Source organism: Bos indicus, chromosome 23 (genome assembly GCF_029378745.1).
Source record: "Bos indicus isolate NIAB-ARS_2022 breed Sahiwal x Tharparkar chromosome 23, NIAB-ARS_B.indTharparkar_mat_pri_1.0, whole genome shotgun sequence".
In the NCBI taxonomy this organism is placed as follows: Eukaryota; Metazoa; Chordata; class Mammalia; order Artiodactyla; family Bovidae; genus Bos; species Bos indicus.
Genome location: NC_091782.1, coordinates 10,909,762 through 10,931,872, shown reverse-complemented (window position 1 = coordinate 10,931,872; position 22,111 = coordinate 10,909,762). Strand labels below are relative to the sequence as shown.

The window sequence follows — 22,111 nt, the reverse complement described above, 5'->3', positions numbered from 1 at the left end:
GGAATAAAACTTTTTCCTTTCAGTGAAATTGAACTCGTTGGTTGTAGCCAGCTTTCCCCCCTCCACACCTACTGGCAACACTGTTAACAGGCCTAGGTGTTTTATCACTAACTGTATTACCAGAGGAGCAAGTCAGGACTATCACATTGAGAACCAAAATTAAATGCTCACCAGATGACTAGGTGTAATAGTTACAACCTAAGCCAAAATGACAAATCCCTTTGGTTAATACCCTGATGCTAGGAAAGACTGAGAGCAGAAGTGGGTGAGAGGAAGAGATGGTTGGATGGCATCACCGAATCAATGGCCATTAGTTTGAGCAAGCTCCAGGAGATGGTGAAGGACAGGGAAGCCTGGCATGCTGCAGTCCATGGGGTCTCAAAGGGTTTAGACATGACTTAGCCACTTATCACCTTGTACACAAGTAGATAAAGGTGGTTTTAAGAAGTTTCAGCATTACTCCATGATTTTGAGGGCAGAAAGGCCTTCTCTGGTTTGTACTAAATGGCTACCCATCACTGGCTCATCAGTGCAGGGTAGCAAAGCGCCTCCCTCCCTCCCTCCCCAAAGCCACAGAAGACACGGCTGATGGTTTAGTATGGTTTATTAAGCTGTGCCTTAGTACAGACGCTGGGGCTTGCCCATGGTGCTCTTAATGTACAAGGCCCTGACGTTCTGCCAATTTTTCTTGAGCAATGACACCAGGAAGTTGACAGCTAAGTGGATGTTGTACACAAGCTCATCATCTGTCATCTTCACGTGGCCAACAGCCACTGCCAGACACAGCACCTGTGGGGAGAAGGTCAAATCAGGTTGGTGGCCTGATTCAAAGAAACCAACTGTGGAGAGTGGGCTCATCTACAAGCCAGATGGCCCATTCCACCCCCTTCCAGTGCCCTAATAAGCAGTGCTTTGCCCTCAGACCTAGAAGACCGGAGCTATTTGAAAACCTTCAATCCTGTAAGTGACTGTCACAAGTCCCAAGAATCCACAGAAATGCAAACCAGGGCTTCTACACACAGAATGTGGGTAAACTGCAAGGCCCTGCCACCACCACCACTGTTTAATCTGTGCAACCAGCCAGACCACCTCACCTTCTTCATCTGGAACTTGATCGTGGACTTCACTTCATCAACTTTGGCCACCATGTTCTCATTGTGGGTCAGCAAGGAAGGGAACTTGCCAGCCTTGTTCAGGCCCGGGCCCAGGATTCGGGGGATCTGCTTGATCAGAGACTCTGAAGCCAAAAAGGCATCATATTTCTTGGCTGGTAGAGAGAAAAAGCCATTAGGACCTGGCCCCTCAAGACAACTCTCAACAGAGCTCTGTGACCCAACCACAGAAGTGGCCTCCATCAGCACTCTACCCTTTCCACAGCTACCAAGTCTTCTGCATCCTCTCCTCAGGGCAGTAGGAGCTCCATCCTCTGGACTTTTACTGGCCAAATATCCACATGAAACCAGGTGCCAGAAGTCCACACTGACTCACAATCCATGTTGCAATGAAAAAGGCTCACTCTAATTAAGACTGCTTGGTTTCAAATCCCACCTTCCTACTTTCTAGTCACCCAACTGAAGAACCTGTTCATCTGTAAAACACTCCAATCATAGAGCATAAAGATTAAAATGAAACAATAGGAGCTCTAAATAGAAATTCCAACGCAGAAGGCACTAGCACCTAACCTGTCAATTTGACAGAGCTCACCTGCTTAGCAAAGAACCACTACCTGGCCTTGTTCCCTTAAAAATAACCCTCAAAGCAAAAAAATTAATTTTTCACATGGCTAAGTTTCAATTTCCAGTTGGCCAAGCACAGCAGATGCTTGGTCATGACTCTACCCCTTCATTTTAAAATCCGAATAGCAGAAATACCCCTATGTTCTACCACTCCCAAGAGATCTGCAGTCACTGTACCCCACCTATTTACCACACCAGGCACTCACCCAGCTTCTTGACCAGTTTCTTATTCTTGTTGAGTTTTTTCAGCGCCTCGATGTCCATGTGGGGGATATCCACAGCCTTGGCCTCATCACAATGCTGCTGGTCCCCCAAGACACACACGGAGAACTTGGGGCGGGGAGTGGACTTAAGCCTGCATTTTGGGGGGGACAGGATAGGTCACATCCAGCCCTAAGCTACCGAGGCTGAAGGTGAAAGGGTCTGGGACCACTGAGCCTTACCCAGAGCCGTCCACATTCACCAACAGCTAGTCTGGCTTCTCAAACTAGCCGGCGGGCTCGGCCAAAGCCTCCCCACGCCTCCCCTCTTCTTTTAAGACCCAGGGTGGGGGTCCGTCCAGCCACGTCTGCCCGGAGCAGGGGGTCTGAACTACCCGGGCACTTCAGTGCCGCACGCGCCCGGCCGCCTCGAGCTCCACTGGAGCCACAAGGGAGGAGACAGGGCAGCGCGGGGGCACTGAGGGCTGGGTGGGATCGGAACGGTGCCAACCTGACGGTGCCCGAGAAGCGTTTGTCCTTCTGAGGGTCATAGTTCTTCAGGCTGATCTGAAGCTCCACCGTCTCCAAAAACCTTAAAAAAAAAAAAAAAGTTAACGAAGTTATAACAAGCCTCCAGCGGCTTTCCCCAAAGCGGCTCTCCCCGAGGCCGGCGCTTACTTTCTGCGCTTGCGCTGATTCCCGTGCAGGACTTCCCGCACCGCCTCGTAGAGGGTGTCGCGGGAGACTTTGCTGCTGCAAGAAACAAGCAAGACAAGCGGTCAGAGCCCGGGAGCCGGGCACCAACCCCCGGGGGTGTCAGAAGCCTCGGGCGCGGGGGCTGCCTAGAGATTACTCCCCGGGGGTTTCTGGACACCCAAGTGGAGCGACTCGGGCCCAAGGACCAACCCCGGGGAAGAGAGACCCTACTGGAGACCGGCCTTGGCGCGCCAACTCGAACGCCAGGCCCGCAGGCCGAAGCCTGACAAGAAATGCCCCTCAACGAAGCAGGGGCAAGAACTCCCGGGGCTTCTGCCCGCAATGTTTCCTTCCCCACGAGGGCGTCCAGAGGCGCGGATGAACGTGGATAGCACGACTAAGCAACACCAACCTCATAGTTCCCTACGCCGCGATAACCGGAAAAGAGAGAAATGCCGCTCGCGCATGCGCCCAAATAAGATCCTTGTTCTCGCGAGAGATGTCTGTTCCCGCGGCTTTTCTCCTGAGTGTAGTCAGTCTGGTGGCTCAATCCCGGGGAGCGCCGCCACCTGCGGCCACTGAGGGGCGCCACCGACGTGCCTTGTACCGCTAGACTCGCTTGGGAAGACCCCAGCCGCGCGCCCCGTGGCACCAGACTCTGCCAGGCCCTTAGGGAAGAGGCTAGGGCCAGGGATCGAACCGCAGTAGTCACACTGCTGGGCATCGCACCCTTGACAGCCGCTGAGAGGATGCAGACAGACCCCCCACCATTTTTGTCTCTTAGACCTCCGGCGCGCACTTCCTCCTGCCTTGCGAACCTGTTTCACGTCTCAAAAGCAGGCTTTACTAAAAGTTTCTTTCTTGGCCGCTCAGAGCCTGCAGCGGGGAGGCCTCAAGGAAGGTTTTGTGATGAACTTACACCTGACAGTTGATTCAGGAACATCTATAGGTTGTTTACTGTGAGCAAGGGCGCCTCGCTAAGTGCTGTGGGAATATAGAGATGTAGGACAGACGCGCCCACATACTGCACACTCTCTGCCTCTTCTGTCCAGCAGACTGCTCACCGTAACCCCAGGAGCTCTTCAGATCCCTCCCCAAAGGCCATCTGCCCCAAAGCCTTCCCCAACTCCAGGCTGAGTCACTCCCGCCCTCAAGCCCTCTCCCGCAGTGTGGCATGCCCAGTCTCACCCACTCCACAGACCGCTCTGACAGGGCTCAGGTGCGTGGTATCACACGTGATCTGTCCCACAGAATGTGAATAAACCTCAGAACTCTACCACCTGGCCCACAAGGAGAAAGATGCCCCCTGTCACTAAGCAGGGTGGGGCAGGGGGTGGGGGGTGGTGTGGGCTGGTTTCAACAAATAACAAGAGTTAGTAGGAAGACAGGCACTGCTTCTAATAAGACATTGTTGAACCTCTCTCTCTCTTTTTTTTCTTAATGAAATACCATTGATAAATTATTCAAGTCAGAAACAAGAACACAGAGGATCATCACATATACACTTGAGCACAGGAGATCTGTGCTGAGCACATGTCCCTGGGGCTCCTGGAGTGTCATCGTTGTCCACTCTGGGTCTGCTATGACCCTGCTGAGGCCTATCTTAACGGTGTCTGTCCCCAGAAGTGACAAGGAGGGAGCCCAGGGTCAGGAGCCCTCGGTAATGCAGATCATGTAGCCCCAGTCCCTTCCTGCCAGCCCCTCTGCAGCCTGGAGCAGGGAGGCAGTTGATCGCTGGGATGGCCAGGTTCAGCCCTGACCCCCAGGCAAGAGGCAGGGTGAGGAGCTGAGGGCAGAAGTGTCCCTCAGGAAGTCGGTGAGGGAGCTTCGGGAGGGTGGTCCTCTGGTGGACAGTCAGGGGGTCAGATGTCTCAGAGCAGCCTGCAGGGACTTCCTCAGGAAAGTGGTGTTGAGTTCCACAGCTGCAGCCAGGCCCAGCCTCTGGGGCTCAGTGATCTGGAGAGAAGGATGAATCGTATCAGGACTCCAGCAGCTGATCCCTTCTCTCCCCTATCCCGCCCCTGGGCTCTGTTAGTTAGAAGAGAGAAATCCAGGCCCCAAGGATGATTGGAGATGACTCCCTGAGAAATCTAACTTCCATTAGATGCTACCATGACCAGGAGATGCTCATCTATAAAATGGAGCCAATAATAGTATCTTCTCATAGGACTAGTTCTCACAGGACTAGTACCAAGTTCACATATATAAAGGGCTTAGAAGGATGCCTGGAACATAGCAGGGGCTACAAGTATCAGCTTAGTCTTTTAGCTCTCTAACCTTCTCTCCCACGACCATCCACTCCTGGGTTTTTAGGCCTCAGCTACAATGACCTACCTGCAGATCCCCTCGGACATTCAGTGCTTACACAGTTTATTTGGCTGGAATGCCTTTTTCTCCACCTTGGCCTTTAACTACCACCCATCCTTTAAGAGTCAGGAAGCCTGTACCAATTTCCACGACAAACAAAGTTTAGTTGCCCCCTTTTCCTCTGCCATCAGATGCCCTGTGCTTACCTTCACCTGGCTGCTAACAGTTATTACAATGATCTGTTTATCATTTCTCTCCCCTCTCACTAGCCCAGTAGGTGCTGGTGCAGAGGTCAAGTCCAGGACAGAAACTGTGATATTGTGATTGTTGATTCCTAATGCCTCAGAAAGCACCTGGCCTATAGCAGTGTTGGCTGGATGAACGAACTCCTAAGCAGCCTCACTCCCCTATTCTTGGACTTGAACTTGTGGTTTCCCTGTTACACTCAGGGTTTTCTCCCTGGCGAACATCAAACACCCTCGTGGCAGGATCAAGCAGCAGAAACTGCCCTTGTGTGTGTTTAGTTGCTCAGTTGTGTCTGACTCTGCGACCCCATGGGCTGCAGCCTGCCAGGCTCCTCTGTCCATGGGATTCTCCAAGCAGGAATACTGGAGTGGGTTGCCATGCCCTGCTCCAGGGGATCTTCCCAACTCAGGGATCAAACCCAGGTCTCCCTCATTGCAGGCAGATTCTTTACCAACTGAGCCACCAGGGAAGCCCCACACTTGTGGCCCTACCAGTACTCACGTTGGCCTGATACTTGGTCATCACTGTCAGCAGGAGCTTGGCATAGGCCATGGATGTGGTGGCCACTGGCCCCTCTTTACAGAGTTTCTCCATCAACACACTGAACTTCTCAGGGGGCATCTCCACCTGCACACATTAGGAGATGGGGCAATAGCACAAGAAAGGGCCCTGGATTCAATTCCCCAACTCTACCACTTCCTAAGCAAGTAACCCTCAACCAAACTGAGCTTTAGGTCACTCAACTAGACTGAGCCTCAGCTTCCACATCTGTAAAATGGGGCTCATAATACTGAACTCTGAGGACTTTGAAAGTGATTTAATGTTATTATGCAGATAAAGCCTGGCACACAGGGCTCAGAAAAGCGGTAGTCACTGCTGCACAGGCTCAGATTAGGAGCAAGGGGAGGCTGAGGATCTTTAGCCTGGCATAGTGGTTGAAGATAAAAGGAGAGAGTGGTCCCAAGGGAGTCCTGCCTGCATAATAACAACAGCTCTTCATAATCATAACTTAATAAACACTTATTAGGCACTAGGTACCGTTCTGGACATGCTACCCCAATTATACCACTTAAATCTCACCCCAGTTTTACATGGTAGGTACCATCATCACCCCCCTTTTGCCGATGAGGAAAATGAGGCATAAAGAGGCTAACTACTTGCATTATAAACCAATGAGACAGATTCATGTACCGGTATATGGAAAAACTGCCAAAATTCCTGTTAGATGGAAAAAGCAAAGCACAGGGCACTCTGTGTTACAGCTTAGAGCTTGGTGTGTTACAACCTATGTAAAAAGCAGGGGAAGAGTAAATTTCAACATGTGTCCTTGTATTTATACAGCGTCTCTGGGAGGGTTCCACTGTGACTAGTAACACCGATTAGCCCTGGGGAGGGGAATCTGGGTGGCTGGGAGGAATTTTTTCACTATGTCCTTGTAAGGATACAGTTCAAAAGTGGAAACATATGACTCTATTACCTATTCAAAAATAAATTAAATTTACACATACACATCAATAAGTCCCTCCTCCAGGCCACACAGCCAGCAAGAGGCACAGCTGGGATTCACCGTGCAGTCAGCTCTCTGCTCCTGGCCTTTCAAGCCCCAGGAGCCTCCTCCCAGTGTCACAGGCACCCTCCTGGAGGGCTGCCATCCTGCTTGCCCATTCTGTCACTGAAGTGGTCAGAAGCCCAGGAGCCCCACGCCCGCCCACAGCACAGCAGCGCTTCTTTGTCCATCCCAAGGCAGCCTGCTCACCTGCCGCTCCAGGAGTGACTGCAGCACCAAGAAAGTCTCCTCCTTCCAGGGCAGCTCCAAGATCTGTCTGCAAGCACAGGCCCCATTGAGGAAAGCTCAGCCTCCCACCAAGCCCGGAGATCTACTGCTCCTACCCCAAGGCAAGGCCCCGGGGACAGCTAAGATCCCCAGCCGCAGAGGAAGTAGTCAGGGCCCCTGATGCTGGCGGCCAGGTAGGAGCCGCTGCTGCAGTGCTGGGAAAGCCATGGCCCCAGACCCCTGGGAGCTGACAGTGGAAGCTTTGGCCGAGAGGTACAATGGTTCCCTGAAAAATGACCAAGAGTCGAGAGTGCATCCTGAGCAAAAAGGGGTGACCGACCCAGGGAAGAGGATGATGACAATGATGGGTGAGGTGACACATGTGAGGCTTCTGAGAGAAGGCAAGCCGTCCCTGCAGAGCCCAGCCCTAGGTGAGGTCCACTCCAGCTGCACCTCCTGTCCTCAGCTTGTTGGGAAAGGCAGGATGTCACGTGGAAACAGTGTCCCTTCCCGGGTGCACAGACTTGGGTCTGAGGCCAGGCTTTTGTGCTCGCTGTAGCTCTGTGGCCTTTGGCCACCTCCCTCAGCCTCTCTGAGCTTCAGCTTTTCCATCTCTAAGGTGGCAGCAGCGCAGGACTGCACGCAGACTGAAGTAATGAATTGAAAGCACAGAGAAAGTCCTCGGAGACAGGTGGCTAGTGGTTTTTTGGAGATTGTCCCCTTCTCATTTGATACTTAGCATTTTACATTTCATGTTGATGTCCAATGGGGTCTCACCTACTCATTATTTCTACATGTCTGTATCTTAACTCCCCAATTTGATGCCCAAACTTAACACCAATTTTATGACAGTATTTGAGCACTTCCTAGGTGCCAAATACTGTGCTGAGGTCTTCATGTGCATTATCACACTTAATATCTAGAAAAACCCTACACAGTTAATGTGTGGAAGCAGAGGCTCAGAGAGATAGAACAACCTGATTAAACTTGCACATTTAAAGGCAAAGTTGAAAGATAAAAAAAATAAAAGGCAAGGTTGAGGTTTTCACCCATGTCCGTCTGACTCCAGAGCCAGCGCTCTGAACCACGATGTCATGTTCCAACTATGCTGAGAACTCAAGCACAGCAGCACCAGCCTCTTCTCCACATTCCCTGGGGCGCCTGGCACAGAAGTCTGGCCCCCTGGGCTGGGGAAGGGACATGGTGTGGCAACTTACAAGGACCCACAGTGGTAAGGCACAAAGCCAGGCTCAGGTCAGTGAGAGCGGGCATCAGCTGTGCCACTGCCTGTATTTCAGGCACTTTTGGGCACAGGGCCTGGTGCCCAGTCAGCTCCAATTCCAGAATGCCAAGAGCAGCTTGGCCAGGGGGAGGAGGTGTGGGTGGGGCCAGCAGAGGTGCCTGTCACTTACCCCAGCATTAGAACCTGCACATCTGGCTCCAGGGCCTTGTCCTTTGTAAGGCAACACAGTAACTCTGTTTGAGCTGGACCTGAGTGGGCGACAGCAGATGAGAGAAGTCTGGGAGAAGACGGCAGGAGAGGAGGGGGCTGGCAGGGAACAAAATGCCCAGCTCATTACAGGCGGCAGTGTCAGGGAAGCAACTGGTATCTTTACTCCTTGAATACCCAACTCCTGCCAGGACCACCCAGGGGAGGTGAAGGGTGCTGGGAAGAGAGAGGGCAGAGCTACCGGGCCTGAGGCCTGTTCTAAAATTACCTATTCCTGGGGCTTGGAGCACGGGGCCAAGGAGGGCTCTGCAGACCGCATAGGGATACTTGGTACAGAAGGAGGTCAGGGCAGTCGTGAGCAGGCGGGAGGCTGAGGAAGTCAGGGAGACAATCTACAGCCAACGGGGAGGAAACAATTAATTAATTGCTTCTTCCCTCCAACAAATGTTTATCAGACTCATTTCAGAAGCTTATACACCAGGCTTCCCCAGTGGCTCAGCGGTTAAAGAATCTGCCTGCAATGCAGGAGATGCGGCAGGAGGAGCTGCAGATTCTATCCCTGGATCAGGAAGATCCCCTGGGGAAGGAAATGGCAACCCACTCCAGTATTCTTGCCTGGAAAATCCCATGGACAGAGGAGCCTGGCGGGCTACAGTCCATGGGATCACAAAGAGTCAGACAAGACTGAGCAACTAAACGCAAACGCATACATTACAGTGATAGAAAAGCCCTTTTATCCAGGACCCACATGGATCCACCCGTTGGAAAGCACACATAGCTCCCTTCCCCAGCTCCCATATCCCTTCAGTTTCTGTAAGGATCTGGGGCCCAAGAGGGATGAGTTAGATGCCCCGTAGGTAGATGGCCTAGGGGTCTATGCCCTTCCCTTGCCCCCGGGACCCAGGACAGGCCAGATGTGAGCCAGGCTGGGAACCCCGTCTAGCATCCTGCTGAGGGCTCGGACTCTCTCCCTGCGCCCCACCAGTCCCAGACCCTTCATGTGCGTCCCAGAGCACCTACCCGTCCAAGGAAGAGGCTCCTGGTCAGCACAGTGGCATTGCCCAGACTGAGGTCTGGTGACAGGGCCAGCAGCCAGGTGCAGAGCTGGAGGAGACCTGTGTCCAGGAGCTGCGGGAGCTGCAGCTGGGCACACAGCAGGTCCACCTGCCAAGGACGGGGGAGGGTCCCGGGACACTCAGCCTGTCTTGGCTGAACTGTCTCAAGCCAAGCAGGCAGAACAGGCGGGACCAGGACACCCCAGGGTAAGGTAAGATGGGAAAGCTGCCCTATGGGAACCAAGGGCTAAAAGAAACCACTGTGGGTGACCCCTGCCCCTGAGAGAACAAAAACCCAACCAAATCCCCTCTCCAAATTCCCACATGAGGCAGGGGAACAGAAATTTAAATGGAGACAGGGACCGTGTCCTCGGGGCCAGCCAGGCTTTCTGGACTCACCTGGCCAGGACTGCACTCCTGGAGAAGCTGCAGCTCAACCGGTGGGGTGCCCTCCAGTCCTTCCAACCCCTGAGAGGGCGAATGCCACGTTAGGGCTGGCAGAGCCCTCAGTGACAAGTCAATTGGCAGAGTGGAGGGGTGAGGACCTCAGAAGGTGCTACTGGAGAGCTACTTGCCAGGGGTTAGAACAACATATGTGGGCCAAGAAAAGCCTTCACACGGATGGTGAGACCTTCATTTCCCACCCCCTACCCCCACTGAACAGCTGTGCCTCGCTGCACTGGGGCTTCCCTGGGCACCACTGGGGTCCAGGAAAGGGTGGAAGAAGGGCTGTAGGGAGCAAGGTAGGGCAAGTCACCTTCCCGAGGGTCTTGAGCAGCTGCTGCAGCCTGGGAACCTGGTCCTGCAGAGGAGAGCCCAGTCACTGCCAAGCCCCAACCCATGCAGCATGGCCTCCGGTCATGGCCATGGCCCCAGCCAGGTCCCAGCCCCCTTTGAGAGAAGGCCCTGGGTCAGTGGGAGCTAGCGGGCAAAGATGACTCAAGAGAGCCAGAACATGAAGCCTAAACTTTACAAAGTGCTTCAGAACTCAAACTAGACAAGGGCCCATGTAAATCCACCTGAACAGACTTGTCTTCTTTTCATCCATCCTGATGGGGCTAGACCAGGCCCTGGGCTGGGAGGTCAAGCTGGATGCTGGGACAACTCCCCCATTTCCCATAAGGTGGGGCGGCAGGGGTAGCTCCAGAGCCTTTCCTATTCCCGGTACCCCTGATCTCACAATACTGATCATTAGGTCAAGGGTTCCCACCTCCAGTCCCTCCCTTCCCTACCCTCTTCTCAGAAGCTTGTGGAGCAGAAACGACATTCCCTCAAGCCCACCTCCTTCCCCTTGCTCTGCAGACTACAGTCATTCCAAAGGGGACAGTGTCCCAGCCAGCTTTTGCCCTGTATGAACCCTCCACTCCAAAAGATCACTCTAAAGCAGCCACCTCACCCTAGTACCTGGATAACTTTGGGCAACTCCAAACTCTCAGGTAGGCCCTTAGCATCCTTTAGACTCTGACCAGCCTCACTGGGCTCAGGTCCCATGACAGCCTGGTTTGTAATGGATGATGCACCTCCTCCATCAGCCAGGGATTCCAAAGATTCGTGTTCAGGTCTCTTCTCCTCATGACCTTCCTTTTCCAAACACCGGAGCCTTTTGGGGGCCCTCTCCCCCTCAGGACTGACAGGCTTTTCCTCTGGCTCCTTCCTGCGTTTCCCAGGCTGCTGGGAGTCCTTGTCCTCCTCCTGCCCTCCTTCTCCTTCAGAATCTGGAGTCGGGGGCAACTTCAACTTCCTGCCCCCTTGGCCCAGCCGCCTACACAGGCCTTGGAGCTGTCTCTGGCACCTTTCAGACAATGGGGACGCTCCATCAGTGGAGACGCCAGCACTCAGATCCCTTTGCAGAAATTCTCCAAGGGCCTGGAGCCAGGGATCAGGGTCAGGACTTGGATCCTGCCTCGCAACCTGCAGCACAGGGAGGAGCCTGCTTTCGGGCAGCGATGGCCAAACAGCCATGAGCAGGGACATCAGGTTTCTCCGGCATAACGGGGGCAATCGCAGCAGCAGTGGTTTCCTGGGTGGCAGAGGGAGGGCACCGTTAGGAGCATCTCGCTGAAAGGAACACAGGGCAGGCTGGCTAGAGTTAGAGGCTACATTGCGCCGGACAGAAGTGGGTGGGGAGTGCTGGAAGGCAGCACCTGAGGGTCAGTGTGGATGGAAATGAAGACAACATGGAAATCACTCAACAAGAGAGCATCTATTCTACACTACACTAGACCCTGCTCTTTGACATCTCCTATTTCAGCTCAAAAATTGGAACCTACCCTGTAATCCATCACTTCATGGCAAATAGATGGGGAAACAACGGAAATAGTGACAGACTTTATTTTCTTGGGCTCCAAATCACTGCAGATGGTGATTGCAGCCATGAAATTAAGATGCTTACTCCTTGGAAGAAAAGCTATGACCAACCTAGACAGCATATTAAAAAGCAGAAATATTACTTTGCCAACAAAAGTCCGTCTAGTCAAAGCTATGGTTTTTCCAGTAGTCATGTATGGATGTGAGAGCTGGACTATAAAGAAAGCTGAGCGCTGAAGAATTGATGCTTTTGAACTGTGGTGTTGGAGAAGACTCTTGAGAGTTCCTTGGACTACAGATAGATCCAACCAGGCAATCCTAAAGGAAATCAGTTCTTAACATTCATTGGAAGGACTGATGCTGAAGCTGAAACTCCAATACTTTGGGCCACCTGATGCGAAGAGCTGATTCATTTGCAAACACCCTGATGTTGGGAAAGACTGAAGGTGGGAGAAGGGGACGACATAGAATGAAATGGTTGGATGGCATCACCAACTCAATGGACATGAGTTTGAGTAAACTCCAGGAGTTGGTGATGGACAGGGAAGCCTGGCATGATGCAGTTCATGGGGTCGCAAAAAGTTGGACCAACTGTGACTGAACTGAACCCTGTAATAGATCCATACCTGTTTTATGTAAACAAGAAAAAAAAAAGACCTTTCTGAAATTTTATGTAAAAATGATACTCCAGAACGCTGAGTAATGCTTAGTCTGCAGCCCTGTGCTCCCCTCGGCAGTCCCTGTAACTCACAGGGGTCACCACCCTTCACGCTTCTGAACCTCTCAGTACGTGACTCTGCTATTTGTCATCACACACAAAGACACTTGGGCTATGTGAGGCAGGAAAGAAACCTTTTATTTGTGTGTGGGGATTAAAAACACATCTAGAGCAGCGGGTAGCGCCAGCTCCTGCTTCACACGACCCTAGAGGATGAGGGCACCGACAGGGCCGGAGGAACGCGGGCGGACGACTTACAGCTCCAGGCGACAGTCCGGGCCCTCCACGACGGGCTCCTCCCGGCACAGCGCCTCGAGGACGCCGCCCCAGGCAAAGGGCTCCCCACCGCGGCCGCTCAGTGTCCGCAGCACGCCTAGACCACGCCGCGCCCCGTCGGGCCCGGCCTGCAACGCCTGCAGCAGGAGGCGGCCAGGGGCCTCCAGCCGAGCCCAGGGCGCCGCCGGCTCTGCGTCCTCAGCCCGAGCGGTCTCAGCCTCCAAGGCCTCCATGCCCAGGATCGGGGAGTCGCGCCGCCCCGCGGTCCGGCTTCGGGCCTCAGCTCCGGGGCCTGGGAAAAGGGAGGCTGAGGACAGCGCCGCTCCAGCCAAGTTCCCTCCTCAGCTCACGGGGACACCCGACCAGCGCGCGGAACTCGAGCGGTCAGCAAAGAAGCGGGAGGTGCGGCTAGGGGCGGGGCGCGGGGGAAAGCCGGAAGGGGCGGGGCCAGGATGCGCCGGGCCGGAAGCAGGAACCGAGCAGGGGAGGGGGCAAAGGCCGACTGCCGGTCAGCTGATGGGGCGGGGCCAGAGTTGGGGCGGGGCTACAGAGAAACAGGCTTGTAGGCGGGGTCATGCAAGAGATTGGGTGGGACAGGGCTTGATGGAGGAGCGGGTCCTTACCTTCCTTCAGGTAAGCGATGAGGGCGGAGGTACAGAACAGATATCAGGGTTAGTTGTATTCAATACTTCTGAATCCAGACCTATTTAATTTAAACTGACGCCCATGTTGCTTGTAGATCTTGGGCTTTGGCATAGGATTTGATCATAAAACACCGTAACGTCACCTCTTCCACAGGCCATCAGCTGCTATCATTTGAGTTTCAGCCATCTCCAGAAATATTTGATGTGTAAGTACACCAGAGAATGGGAGTTGCAGTAAAATCCAATGTTATCTATATAGCAAAAAGTCTAGCTACTGTAATCTTCCTCTCAGAGATCAAGAAGTGTCCTTGCTGTGGTTGTTTATAAAGGACCAAGAGAGCCTCCATTTCCCAGTGTTTCAGCTTAGGGAAATCTGCTGGAGGAGGCAAGTCTTCCCGCGAAGGGAGGGATCATAGCAGAGGATGGAAATAAAGGCAGAGGGGAGAAGAGCCCCACAGGACCCCCATAAAGCCTCCTTTGGGTGCCAGCTTGTATTTCTGTCTTCCCAGCTTCTGCTGCCATGCATACATCCATTCGATCAATAAGCCTTTTACTGATCACCTAGGGCTAAGGATACAGGGAACAAAATAAAGACCCTTGCCCTTTTTGTTGCTGACACTCAAGTGAGGAAACAGACAACTGAATACGTAAACAATAGAATGACTGTTTGTGATAGGAGGGAACAGAGATAGAGTGAGATAGTTTTAAATAGGTGGTCAGGCAAGCTGAATCTAAAGGAGATACGGAAGGAAGCCAGGTAGAGGTCTATGAGGAGACCATTCTGGGAAGAAGGTTATGGTTAGGCTTTGAGCAGAAGCCTGGCTGGAGCTGAGTGCACCTGCTGGAGAAAAATAGATGAGATTGAAAAGATAACCAGACCAGATTTTGTGAGGCCGTGAGGTCCCAGAGGAAAACTTGTCTTTTACTCTGAATAGTATGGGAAGCCATAGGCATATTTTGAGCTGTATCAGATTTCCATTAGAGTCAGTTTTATAATTTTTTCCAAAATGATTTCAAGGGAGCTATTGGATAGGACTGGACTTCCCAGGTGACTCAGTGGTAAAGAATCCACCTGCCAAGTGTCTGGGCACATCCACTGGAGGAGGAAATGGCAACCTACTCCAGTATTCGTGCCTGGGAAATCCCATAGACAGAGGAGCCTGGAGAGCTACAATGCATGGGATCACAAAGAGCTGGACACGACTGAAGCGACTGAACAATACTGGAAAGGAATAAGGAGGATATCTTAGATAGTGCCTGCTTTGCAAAGGCCAAAATAGTAGGAAAGAAATTTCTTCCAGGAACCTCTCTCTCAGGCTATCAGTTCTAACTTCATAGGAGATGTTTTTGATCTTCTAATGACGTTGGGGGCAAGGAGTTGGGGAGGCCCTGATAAGTAGTGGGCAGGGCCAAGAATGCTAAACCACCTTCAATGCTTTCCCCACCCTCAACAAACAAAGAAAGCTTTACTTTGTAGTGGCTCTAGCTCGTGCCCTTCAAGGTCTGCATTCTAGCTGATGGGAAGGAGATGAGAGAGAAAAGTTCTTAAAAAGTGTTCTCTAAAAGTGTGGTTCAAGATCCCTGAAGGAATACTCGAGATCCTTTCATGGGATCCCTGACACCACTCTTCTTTGTAGTACTTATGTTGTTATTTGCCCTTTCTTATCTCATTCTCTTATGGGCATAAAGTGAAGTTTTCCAAAAGCCAATCACAAGTGATACTGCAACAGATTAAGTGCAGAAGCAACCCCTTGGTTGGGATGCAGGCACGCCTGAGGTATAAGCAGACTCTTCAGACACCAGGAGTGATGGTTTAGGTACATTTTATTGGTTTCCTTCAGAATCCTTTTACAAAAGAGCAAAGTTAAAAACCAAGTCCCTGCCAAGACATTGAGAACCCTACCCCCTCGCTTCGTTCCCCAGCTGTGTCACTCCTGCAGTTCATGAGGGTAGAAGGCTTGCTACTTTCGTCCCTTACCAAGCCCCAAAAGGGGAAATACCTACTACCTGGCAACCCCTGCCCCTCGGCCCCATCCCCCACACATTGATCCTGGTTATAGCAGGCACTTGTAAGAACTATTGGGGTCCAGGAGGAGTTCTGAACCCCAGAAAGCCACACCCAGGGCACGGTCCATGAAGAACACTCCCTCGTCTGGCTCGGTGCCCCCTAGGAACACTGGTGTGCCCACCACCTGGGAGTAGAAAAAGAAATAAGTGAAAACCCATCAGCTTCAGCTCTAGTCGTGCCTGGTACCAGAGTCAAGGCTGACACATAGGTTGGGCAGGTTGTACATAGCACAAAAGTACCACATCCACACAGACACCATCAATGTCATAGATATCATATGTAGGTTTAACATCTATCAGACATTTATTATAAAGCTTAACTAGCAGCCTTCCCAACCTCCATACCCCTGCTATTACCACCTCACTCACAGAGGCCAGCTGCATACTCTCAGGCCAGAGAGGATCAAAACTCGGGGCCTCATCTGGAAGCTGGTGCAGGTAAATGCAGTCTGATTTGAAAGGGCAGCGGCCATTCCCCCGCATGAAGAACCGGCATTGAATCTGGCTATGAGAGGGCAGAAAGAGAGAAGACCATCACCTTCAAGCCCAGTTGACCCAGGAACAAGGGCCAACTTTTAAGCTGGGTAAGTTGTACACAGCACAAAGATGCCACATCCATGCTGGCACCTCTGGCATCATCCTAAAGGAAATCAATCCTGAATATTCATTGGAAGGACTCATGCTGAAGCTGAAGCTCCAATACTCTGGCCACCTGATGCGAAGAGCCGACTCCTTGGAAAAGACCCTGATGCTGAGAAAGATTGAGGGCAGGAGAAGCAGGCAACAGAGGATGAGATGGTTGGATGGCATCCTCAACTCAATGGACATGAGCTTGAACAAAGCACAGGAGATTGTGAAGGACAGGGAAGGCTGGCGTGCTGCAGTCCATGGGGTCGCAAAGAATCAGACACGACTTAGTGACTGGAGTGAGCGACTGAACAACTAGCATCATAGTGAAGTGTAGATGTTAATGACAGTTATTTCCCAGCAGATGGCAGTAAAGTGTCTTAAGTGGTCAGTTCAGTTCAGTGGCTCAGTCGTGTCTGACTCTTTGCGACACCATGAATCGCAGCACGCCAGGCCTCCTTGTCCATCACCAACTCCTGGACTTCACTCAGACTCACGTCCATCGAGTCGATGAGGCCATCCAGCTACCTCATCCTGTCATCCCCTTCTTCTCCTGCCCCCAGTCCCTCCCAGCATCAGGGTTTTTTCCAATGAGTCAACTCTTTGCATCAGGTGGCCAAAGTATTGGAGTTTCAGCTTCAGCATCAGTCCTTCCAATGAACACCCAGGACTGATTTCCTTTAGGATGGACTGGTTGGATGTCCCTGCAGTCCAAGGGACTCTCAAGAGTCTTCTCCAACACCACAGTTCAAAAGCATCAATTCTTCAGCGCTCAGCTTTCTTCACAGTCCAACTCTCACATCCATACATGACTACTGGAAAAAACATAGCCTTGACTAGATGGACCTTTGTTGGCAAAGTAATGTCTCTGCTTTTTAATATGCCATCTAGATTGGTCAAAACTTTCCTTCCAAGGAGTAAGCGTCTTTTAATTTCATGGCTGCAGTCGCCATCTGCAGTGATTTTGGAGCCCAAAAAAGTAAAGTCTGACACTGTTTCCACTGTTTCCCCATCTATTTCCCATGAAGTGATGGGACCAGATCCCATGATCTTAGTTTTCTGAATGTTGACTTTTAAGCCAACTTTTTCACTCTCCTCTTTCACTTTCATCAAGAGACTTTTTAGTTCCTCTTCACTTTTTGCCATAAGAGTGGTGTCATCTGCATATCTGAGGTTATTGATATTTCTCCCAGCAATCTTGATTCCAGCCTGTGCTTCCTCCAGCCCAGTATTTCTCATGATGTACTCTACATATAAGTTAAATAAGCAGGGTGACAATATACAGCCTTGATGTACTCCTTTTCCTATTTGGAACCAGTCTGTTGTTCCATGTCCAGTTCTAACTGTTGTTTCCTGACCTGCATACACATTTCTCAAGAGGCAGATCAGGTGGTCTGGTATTCCCATCTCTTTCAGAATTTTCCACAGTTTCTTGTGATCCACACAATCAAAGGCTTTGGCATAGTCAATGAAGCAGAAATAGATGTTTTTCTGGAACTCTCTTGCTTTTTCGATGATCCAGCAGATGTTGGCAATTTGATCTCTGGTTCCTCTACCTTTTCTAAAACCAGCTTGAACATCTGGAAGTTCACAGTTCACGTATTGCTGAAGTCTGGCTTGGAGAATGTTGAGCATTACTTTACTAGCATGTGAGATGTCCTTTTCATTATAGGGGACTGGAATGCAAAAGTAGGAAGTCAAGAAACACCTGGAGTAACAGGCAAATTTGGCCTTGGAATATGGAATGAAGCAGGGCAAAGGCTAATAGAGTTTTGCCAAGAGAATGCACTGGTCATAGCAAACACCCTCTTCCAACAACACAAGAGAAGACTCTACACATGGACATCACCAGATGGTCAACACCGAAATCAGATTGATTGTATTCTTTGCAGCCAAAGATGGAGAAGCTCTAGATAGTCAGCAAAAACAAGACGGGGAGCTGAATGTGGCTCAGGTCATGAACTCCTTATTGCAAATTCAGACTTAAATTGAAGAAAGTAGGGAAAACCACTAGACCATTCAGGTATGACCTAAATCAAATCCCTTATGATTATACAGTGGAAGTGAGAAATAGATTTAAGGGACTAGATCTGATAGACAGAGTGCCTGATGAACTGTGGACAGAGGTTTGTGACATTGTACAGGAGACAGGGATCAAGACCATTCCCATGGAAAAGAAATGAAAAAAAGCAAAATGGCTGTCTGAGAAAGCCTTACAAATAGCTGTGAAAAGAAGAGAAGTGAAAAGCAAAGGAAAAAAGGAAAGATATTCCCATTTGAAAAGAGAGTTCCAAATAATAGCAAGGAGAGATAAGAAAGCTTTCCTCAGTGATCAATGCAAAGAAATAGAGGAAAACAACATAATGGGAAAGACTAGAGATCTCTTCAAGAAAAATTAGAGATACCAAGGGAATATTTCATGCAAAGATGGGCTCGATAAAGGACAGAAATGGTATGGACCTAACAGAAGCACAAGATATTAAGAAGAGGTGGCAAGGATACACAGAAGAACGGTACTAAAAAGATCTTCACAACCCAGATAATCACGATGGTGTGATCACTCACCTAGAGCCAGACATCCTGGAATGTGAAGTGAAGTGGGCCTTAGAAAGCATCACTACAAACAAAGCTAGTGGAGGTGATGGAATTCCAGTGGAGCTATTTCAAATCCTGAAAGGTGATGCTGTGAAAGTGCTGCACTCAATGTGCCAGCAAATTTGGAAAACTCAGCAGTGGCCACAGGACTAGAAAAGGTCAGTTTTCATCCCAATCCCAAAGAAAGGCAATGCCAAAGAATGCTCAAACTACTGCACAGTTGCACTCATCTCACACGCTAGTAAAGTAATGCTCAAAATTCTCCAAGTCTTAAGTGGTACCTTTCTCTTAATTCCCAGAGTCTATTTGGGACAGGAGTGACTCTGGGAATCTCCTTTCCTTCTTTGAACTAAGTTTCAATAAAACCATCTAAGGAAGGAGAACAGATAATCCTACAGTGTGTCTCTGTAACTAGTTTAGAACAATGCTGTCTTCTGAGGGGTGGTCTTAAGTAAAGTAAAGTGAAGTCACTCAGTCCTACTCTTAGCGACCCCATGGACTGTAGCCTGCCAGGCTCCTCTGTCCATGGGGTTTTCCAGGCAAGAATACTGGAGTGGGTTGCCATTTCCTTATGATTTGGTAATTGCTAGCTAATGAAATTTGATTAAGAAGTTTCCCACTTCTGAGATTTCAAATTTCACTCTGTGAAAGGTCAGATACAGGAAATGTTTGCGGGTAACTTACGATCTGCTTAAGTAGGAACAGCGTTTTCTTGCACAGAAAGACGGATGAGAGGGAGAAAAAGATAAAGTGCTTTATTTGTACCCTTTTTCCTGCATCACCAACTCTCTGCTTGACACCAGCACAGTTGAGTCTTTCCCACTTCCTACAGTCCCAGCAAGAATGCAGGGTCCCTTTGACCACCAAGCTTGGAGCTGGGGAGTCCCTCTAAATCACTGCCTCCCCATCCTGAACCCTCCTCCCTCCCCAGGATGGGGAACACATGTACACCTGTGGTGGAAAAAAAAATTTAAAAAGCAAAAAAACACAAACAAACAAAAAATAAAAGCATACAGCAAGTCTCAAAAAAAAAAAAAAAAAAAGACCACAATTTCTTATGACTTAGTTCATTTTGTCCTAAATTTTCAGGTTTGATTAAGTTAATAATAATGATAATACCTTATATATTTCTTTATTTCCATCAAATCCCTTTCAGACACTTCACCCTATTCTATCAATATGTTCTTAAATTTTCTAATGATGGATTTTGAGCATGTAAGACATTCACAGAATAAACTATTAAAGGAAAAAAAAACCCAGAAAATTTAGTACAAGTTCAAGAATTAGAGGTTTCCCTACATGTTATCTTTTAACCGCCTCTTCATCCTCAGCAGAATTCTTAGTTAAAAAAAAATAAAACAGCCAGAAACATTCAAAGGTTTGAGGATTGTTGCCTGAACTACAGGAAAAAAAGAGTGATGATTTTAAATCACAAATAGTTAAAAAAAAAAAAAAAAAAAATCACTGCCTCGCTTCCTCTTCTTACCATTTGACCAAAGCTAGCATTAGGGACCCGTCCATCCAGACAGTGGTCAAAAGCCCCCCACGCAGCCATGGGACTTCCCTGGTGGTCCAGTGGGTAAGACTTTGAGCTTCCAATGGAGGGGGGTGGGTTCAACCCCTGGTCAGGGAAATAAGATCCCAAAAGCCTTGCTGCATGACCAAAAGATAAAAAGCCCCCCACCCAATCTGACCAAATTCTCCATGAGCGTCTCTCACTGGGTCTCACGTGACACCAGTCCTGTGGCTGCCGGTGCTGGAAGCGCTCATCATCTTACCGTTTCCCTTCTTCTCTCACATCAGTGTCCTCCCCCACATTCCTTCCAGTCCGCGCTAGGAGCCAGAAAGCCTGGCTTCAAGCCCCGCTTCCTCACTTCAGCCCGACAGGCCTTTCCTCAGTTTCGTCTGCAACATGCGGAGAGCTAGAGCCCCGCCTCACAGTGTCTGTGACCTGCAATGTCTCGCACGCGATGGACCCTCCATGATGCTGTCTCCTATCGCACCCGGGCCTGGGTGCTCCCTTCCGGCCCTCCCAGCTGGTATCCAGCCGCCAGGATTTCCCCACTTCGACCTCCCTCTGCCTGAGTGCTCCCATTTTCTCTTCGTCCTTATTCCTCCTCCATCCCCAGCTCAAACACCTCCCCCTTGAGACTCTGCCCAGGTTTGTTCTCAGTAACTTTGCTGAGGCAGTTATTAGAGTTCACAGACAAAACTCAGGTAGAGACTAGGTCTTTTTATCCCACTCTCTATCCAGATATACTTTGCATACATCAAGTGTAATAAACCCTTTGGGAAGGTAAAATTAAGAACCTGGAATTGTAACTAATTCTAGCTTTTAGATAAAAGCCTACCCTCCCCAAGAGATGAAAACCTACTCAACTTTACCCCGTCTCCAAGGGCTGCATTTCAGTGTCTTCAGAAACCCCATGTTTTCAAAAATTATGTAAGAAACAATAGGCATTCATATCAATTTACTTTCCTGATTTAAATGTCTTTTTGTTTGGCCATATGCACGGCTTGGGGGATCTTAGTTCCCCTACTGGGGAAAGAATCCCGGGCCCAAGCAGTGAAAACTGAGTCCTAACCACTGGGCTGCCAGCGAAATCCCATTCTTTACTGCTTAAAAAAAAAAAAGAAGAAAAGAAAACTAGAAATAAAAGCCAAGCCTGGTTTCTCATCGTGCTGAGAGATCCTGCATGGATCCTGAGCCAGGCTAGAGAAGGAACTTGGCCTTGACTGTCTCGGTCAGTCTTATCCCCCATGGGGCTTTCTGAAATAATGGAAAGAGCTCACACGCTTGCCTGCCATCTCCGACACTCTGTGTTCCCAGGACTGGGAGTGGGCACTCCATGCTGGGAACCCCCAGGGACTGGGAATGGATCAAGGGTTGCTTTCCTTCCTTCCTAACCTGTGTCACATTCCCCCTTGCCAGTTTCACCTGGTCCGAGCCTTGAAGTTCCTGATGAGTTGCTCCTTCTCAGGCCCCTGGCTCACCCAGAATCTGCAGGGGATGATGTAGCTGGAATGGACCCGGCACTGGGGACAGGCCCTGCGAGGTGAGGGGGTTGGGTGGGAGAGTGGAAGGTGAAAGAGGAGTAGTAACAAGCCCACCTCTCCTGGGGGCCTTTGCCTTGCTCCCGGCTGGCTTCTCCAAGACCCTTACTTGATGACACCGGGCGGGAAGTCCCCTCGGCTCTTCCGCCAGGCACGCAGGCAGCCCAGGCAGTGGGCGTGGCTGCAGTTGGGCAGGATGCCGAAGAGCCGCTCGGCCTCCTCCGGCTTGTCCCACACCTTGTCCATGCAGATGCCACACACGACGTCCTGACTGCTGTCCTGCACCCTCTGCAGCCACAGGCAGGGTCAGAGCACATCTCCCAACCCCGCTTTGCCAACACATAGACACATGCACACAG

At 50.5% G+C, this 22,111-nt stretch overlaps 2 protein-coding genes and 1 long non-coding RNA gene across 7 annotated transcripts; all 3 read right to left on the bottom strand.

The window, feature by feature from the left end:
- Positions 1-586: 586 nt before the first annotated feature.
- On the bottom strand, positions 587-3,126 carry RPL10A (ribosomal protein L10a). The gene is made up of 6 exons (XM_019986176.2): positions 3,045-3,126; positions 2,615-2,689; positions 2,448-2,528; positions 1,943-2,091; positions 1,095-1,267; positions 587-789 (listed from the first exon to the last, which is right to left on the bottom strand). Exons 1-6 carry the CDS (start codon positions 3,047-3,049, stop codon positions 619-621), a joined length of 654 nt encoding a protein of 217 aa, XP_019841735.1. The 5' UTR covers positions 3,050-3,126; the 3' UTR covers positions 587-618.
- Positions 3,127-4,028: 902 nt separating this feature from the next.
- On the bottom strand, positions 4,029-13,213 carry FANCE (FA complementation group E). 5 transcript variants are annotated; one of them, XR_011563363.1, is made up of 11 exons: positions 12,748-13,213; positions 10,869-11,484; positions 10,222-10,266; positions 9,864-9,932; positions 9,430-9,573; positions 8,678-8,801; positions 8,372-8,450; positions 6,942-7,008; positions 6,377-6,470; positions 5,687-5,812; positions 4,029-4,588 (listed from the first exon to the last, which is right to left on the bottom strand). XR_011563363.1 is itself a non-coding variant. In XM_019986238.2 (10 exons), exons 1-10 carry the CDS (start codon positions 12,996-12,998, stop codon positions 4,487-4,489), a joined length of 1,623 nt encoding a protein of 540 aa, XP_019841797.1. In that variant the 5' UTR covers positions 12,999-13,211; the 3' UTR covers positions 4,030-4,486. The 5 variants fall into 5 exon arrangements, 2 of the variants coding, with proteins under 2 accessions (XP_019841797.1, XP_019841798.1); XR_011563364.1 differs by lacking the exon at positions 6,377-6,470 and having other exon boundaries at positions 4,030-4,588; positions 6,942-7,004; positions 12,748-13,212; XM_019986238.2 differs by lacking the exon at positions 6,377-6,470 and having other exon boundaries at positions 4,030-4,588; positions 12,748-13,211.
- A 2,002-nt stretch (positions 13,214-15,215) lies between these two features.
- On the bottom strand, positions 15,216-20,983 carry LOC139178942 (uncharacterized). The gene is made up of 3 exons (XR_011563362.1): positions 20,477-20,983; positions 15,846-15,981; positions 15,216-15,601 (listed from the first exon to the last, which is right to left on the bottom strand). It is a non-coding gene; the product is annotated as an uncharacterized lncRNA (long non-coding RNA).
- Between the last annotated feature and the right edge of the window lie 1,128 nt (positions 20,984-22,111).

Bases quoted from the DNA above. Each gene is read 5' to 3' on its own strand.
- RPL10A (XM_019986176.2), bottom strand. The intron at 2,529-2,614 runs GTAAGCGCCGGC...TTTTTTTTTAAG, and splicing joins AATCAGCGCAAGCGCAGAAA to GTTTTTGGAGACGGTGGAGC. The intron at 2,092-2,447 runs GTTGGCACCGTT...CCCAAAATGCAG, and splicing joins CGCTTCTCGGGCACCGTCAG to GCTTAAGTCCACTCCCCGCC.
- FANCE (XM_019986238.2), bottom strand. From the start codon at position 12,998: ATGGAGGCCTTGGAGGCTGAGACCGCTCGGGCTGAGGACGCAGAGCCG. The intron at 10,267-10,868 runs GTACTAGGGTGA...TCTCCTCTGCAG, and splicing joins AGTTGCCCAAAGTTATCCAG to GACCAGGTTCCCAGGCTGCA. The intron at 9,933-10,221 runs GTGACTTGCCCT...TCGCCCTCTCAG, and splicing joins TGCTCAAGACCCTCGGGAAG to GGGTTGGAAGGACTGGAGGG.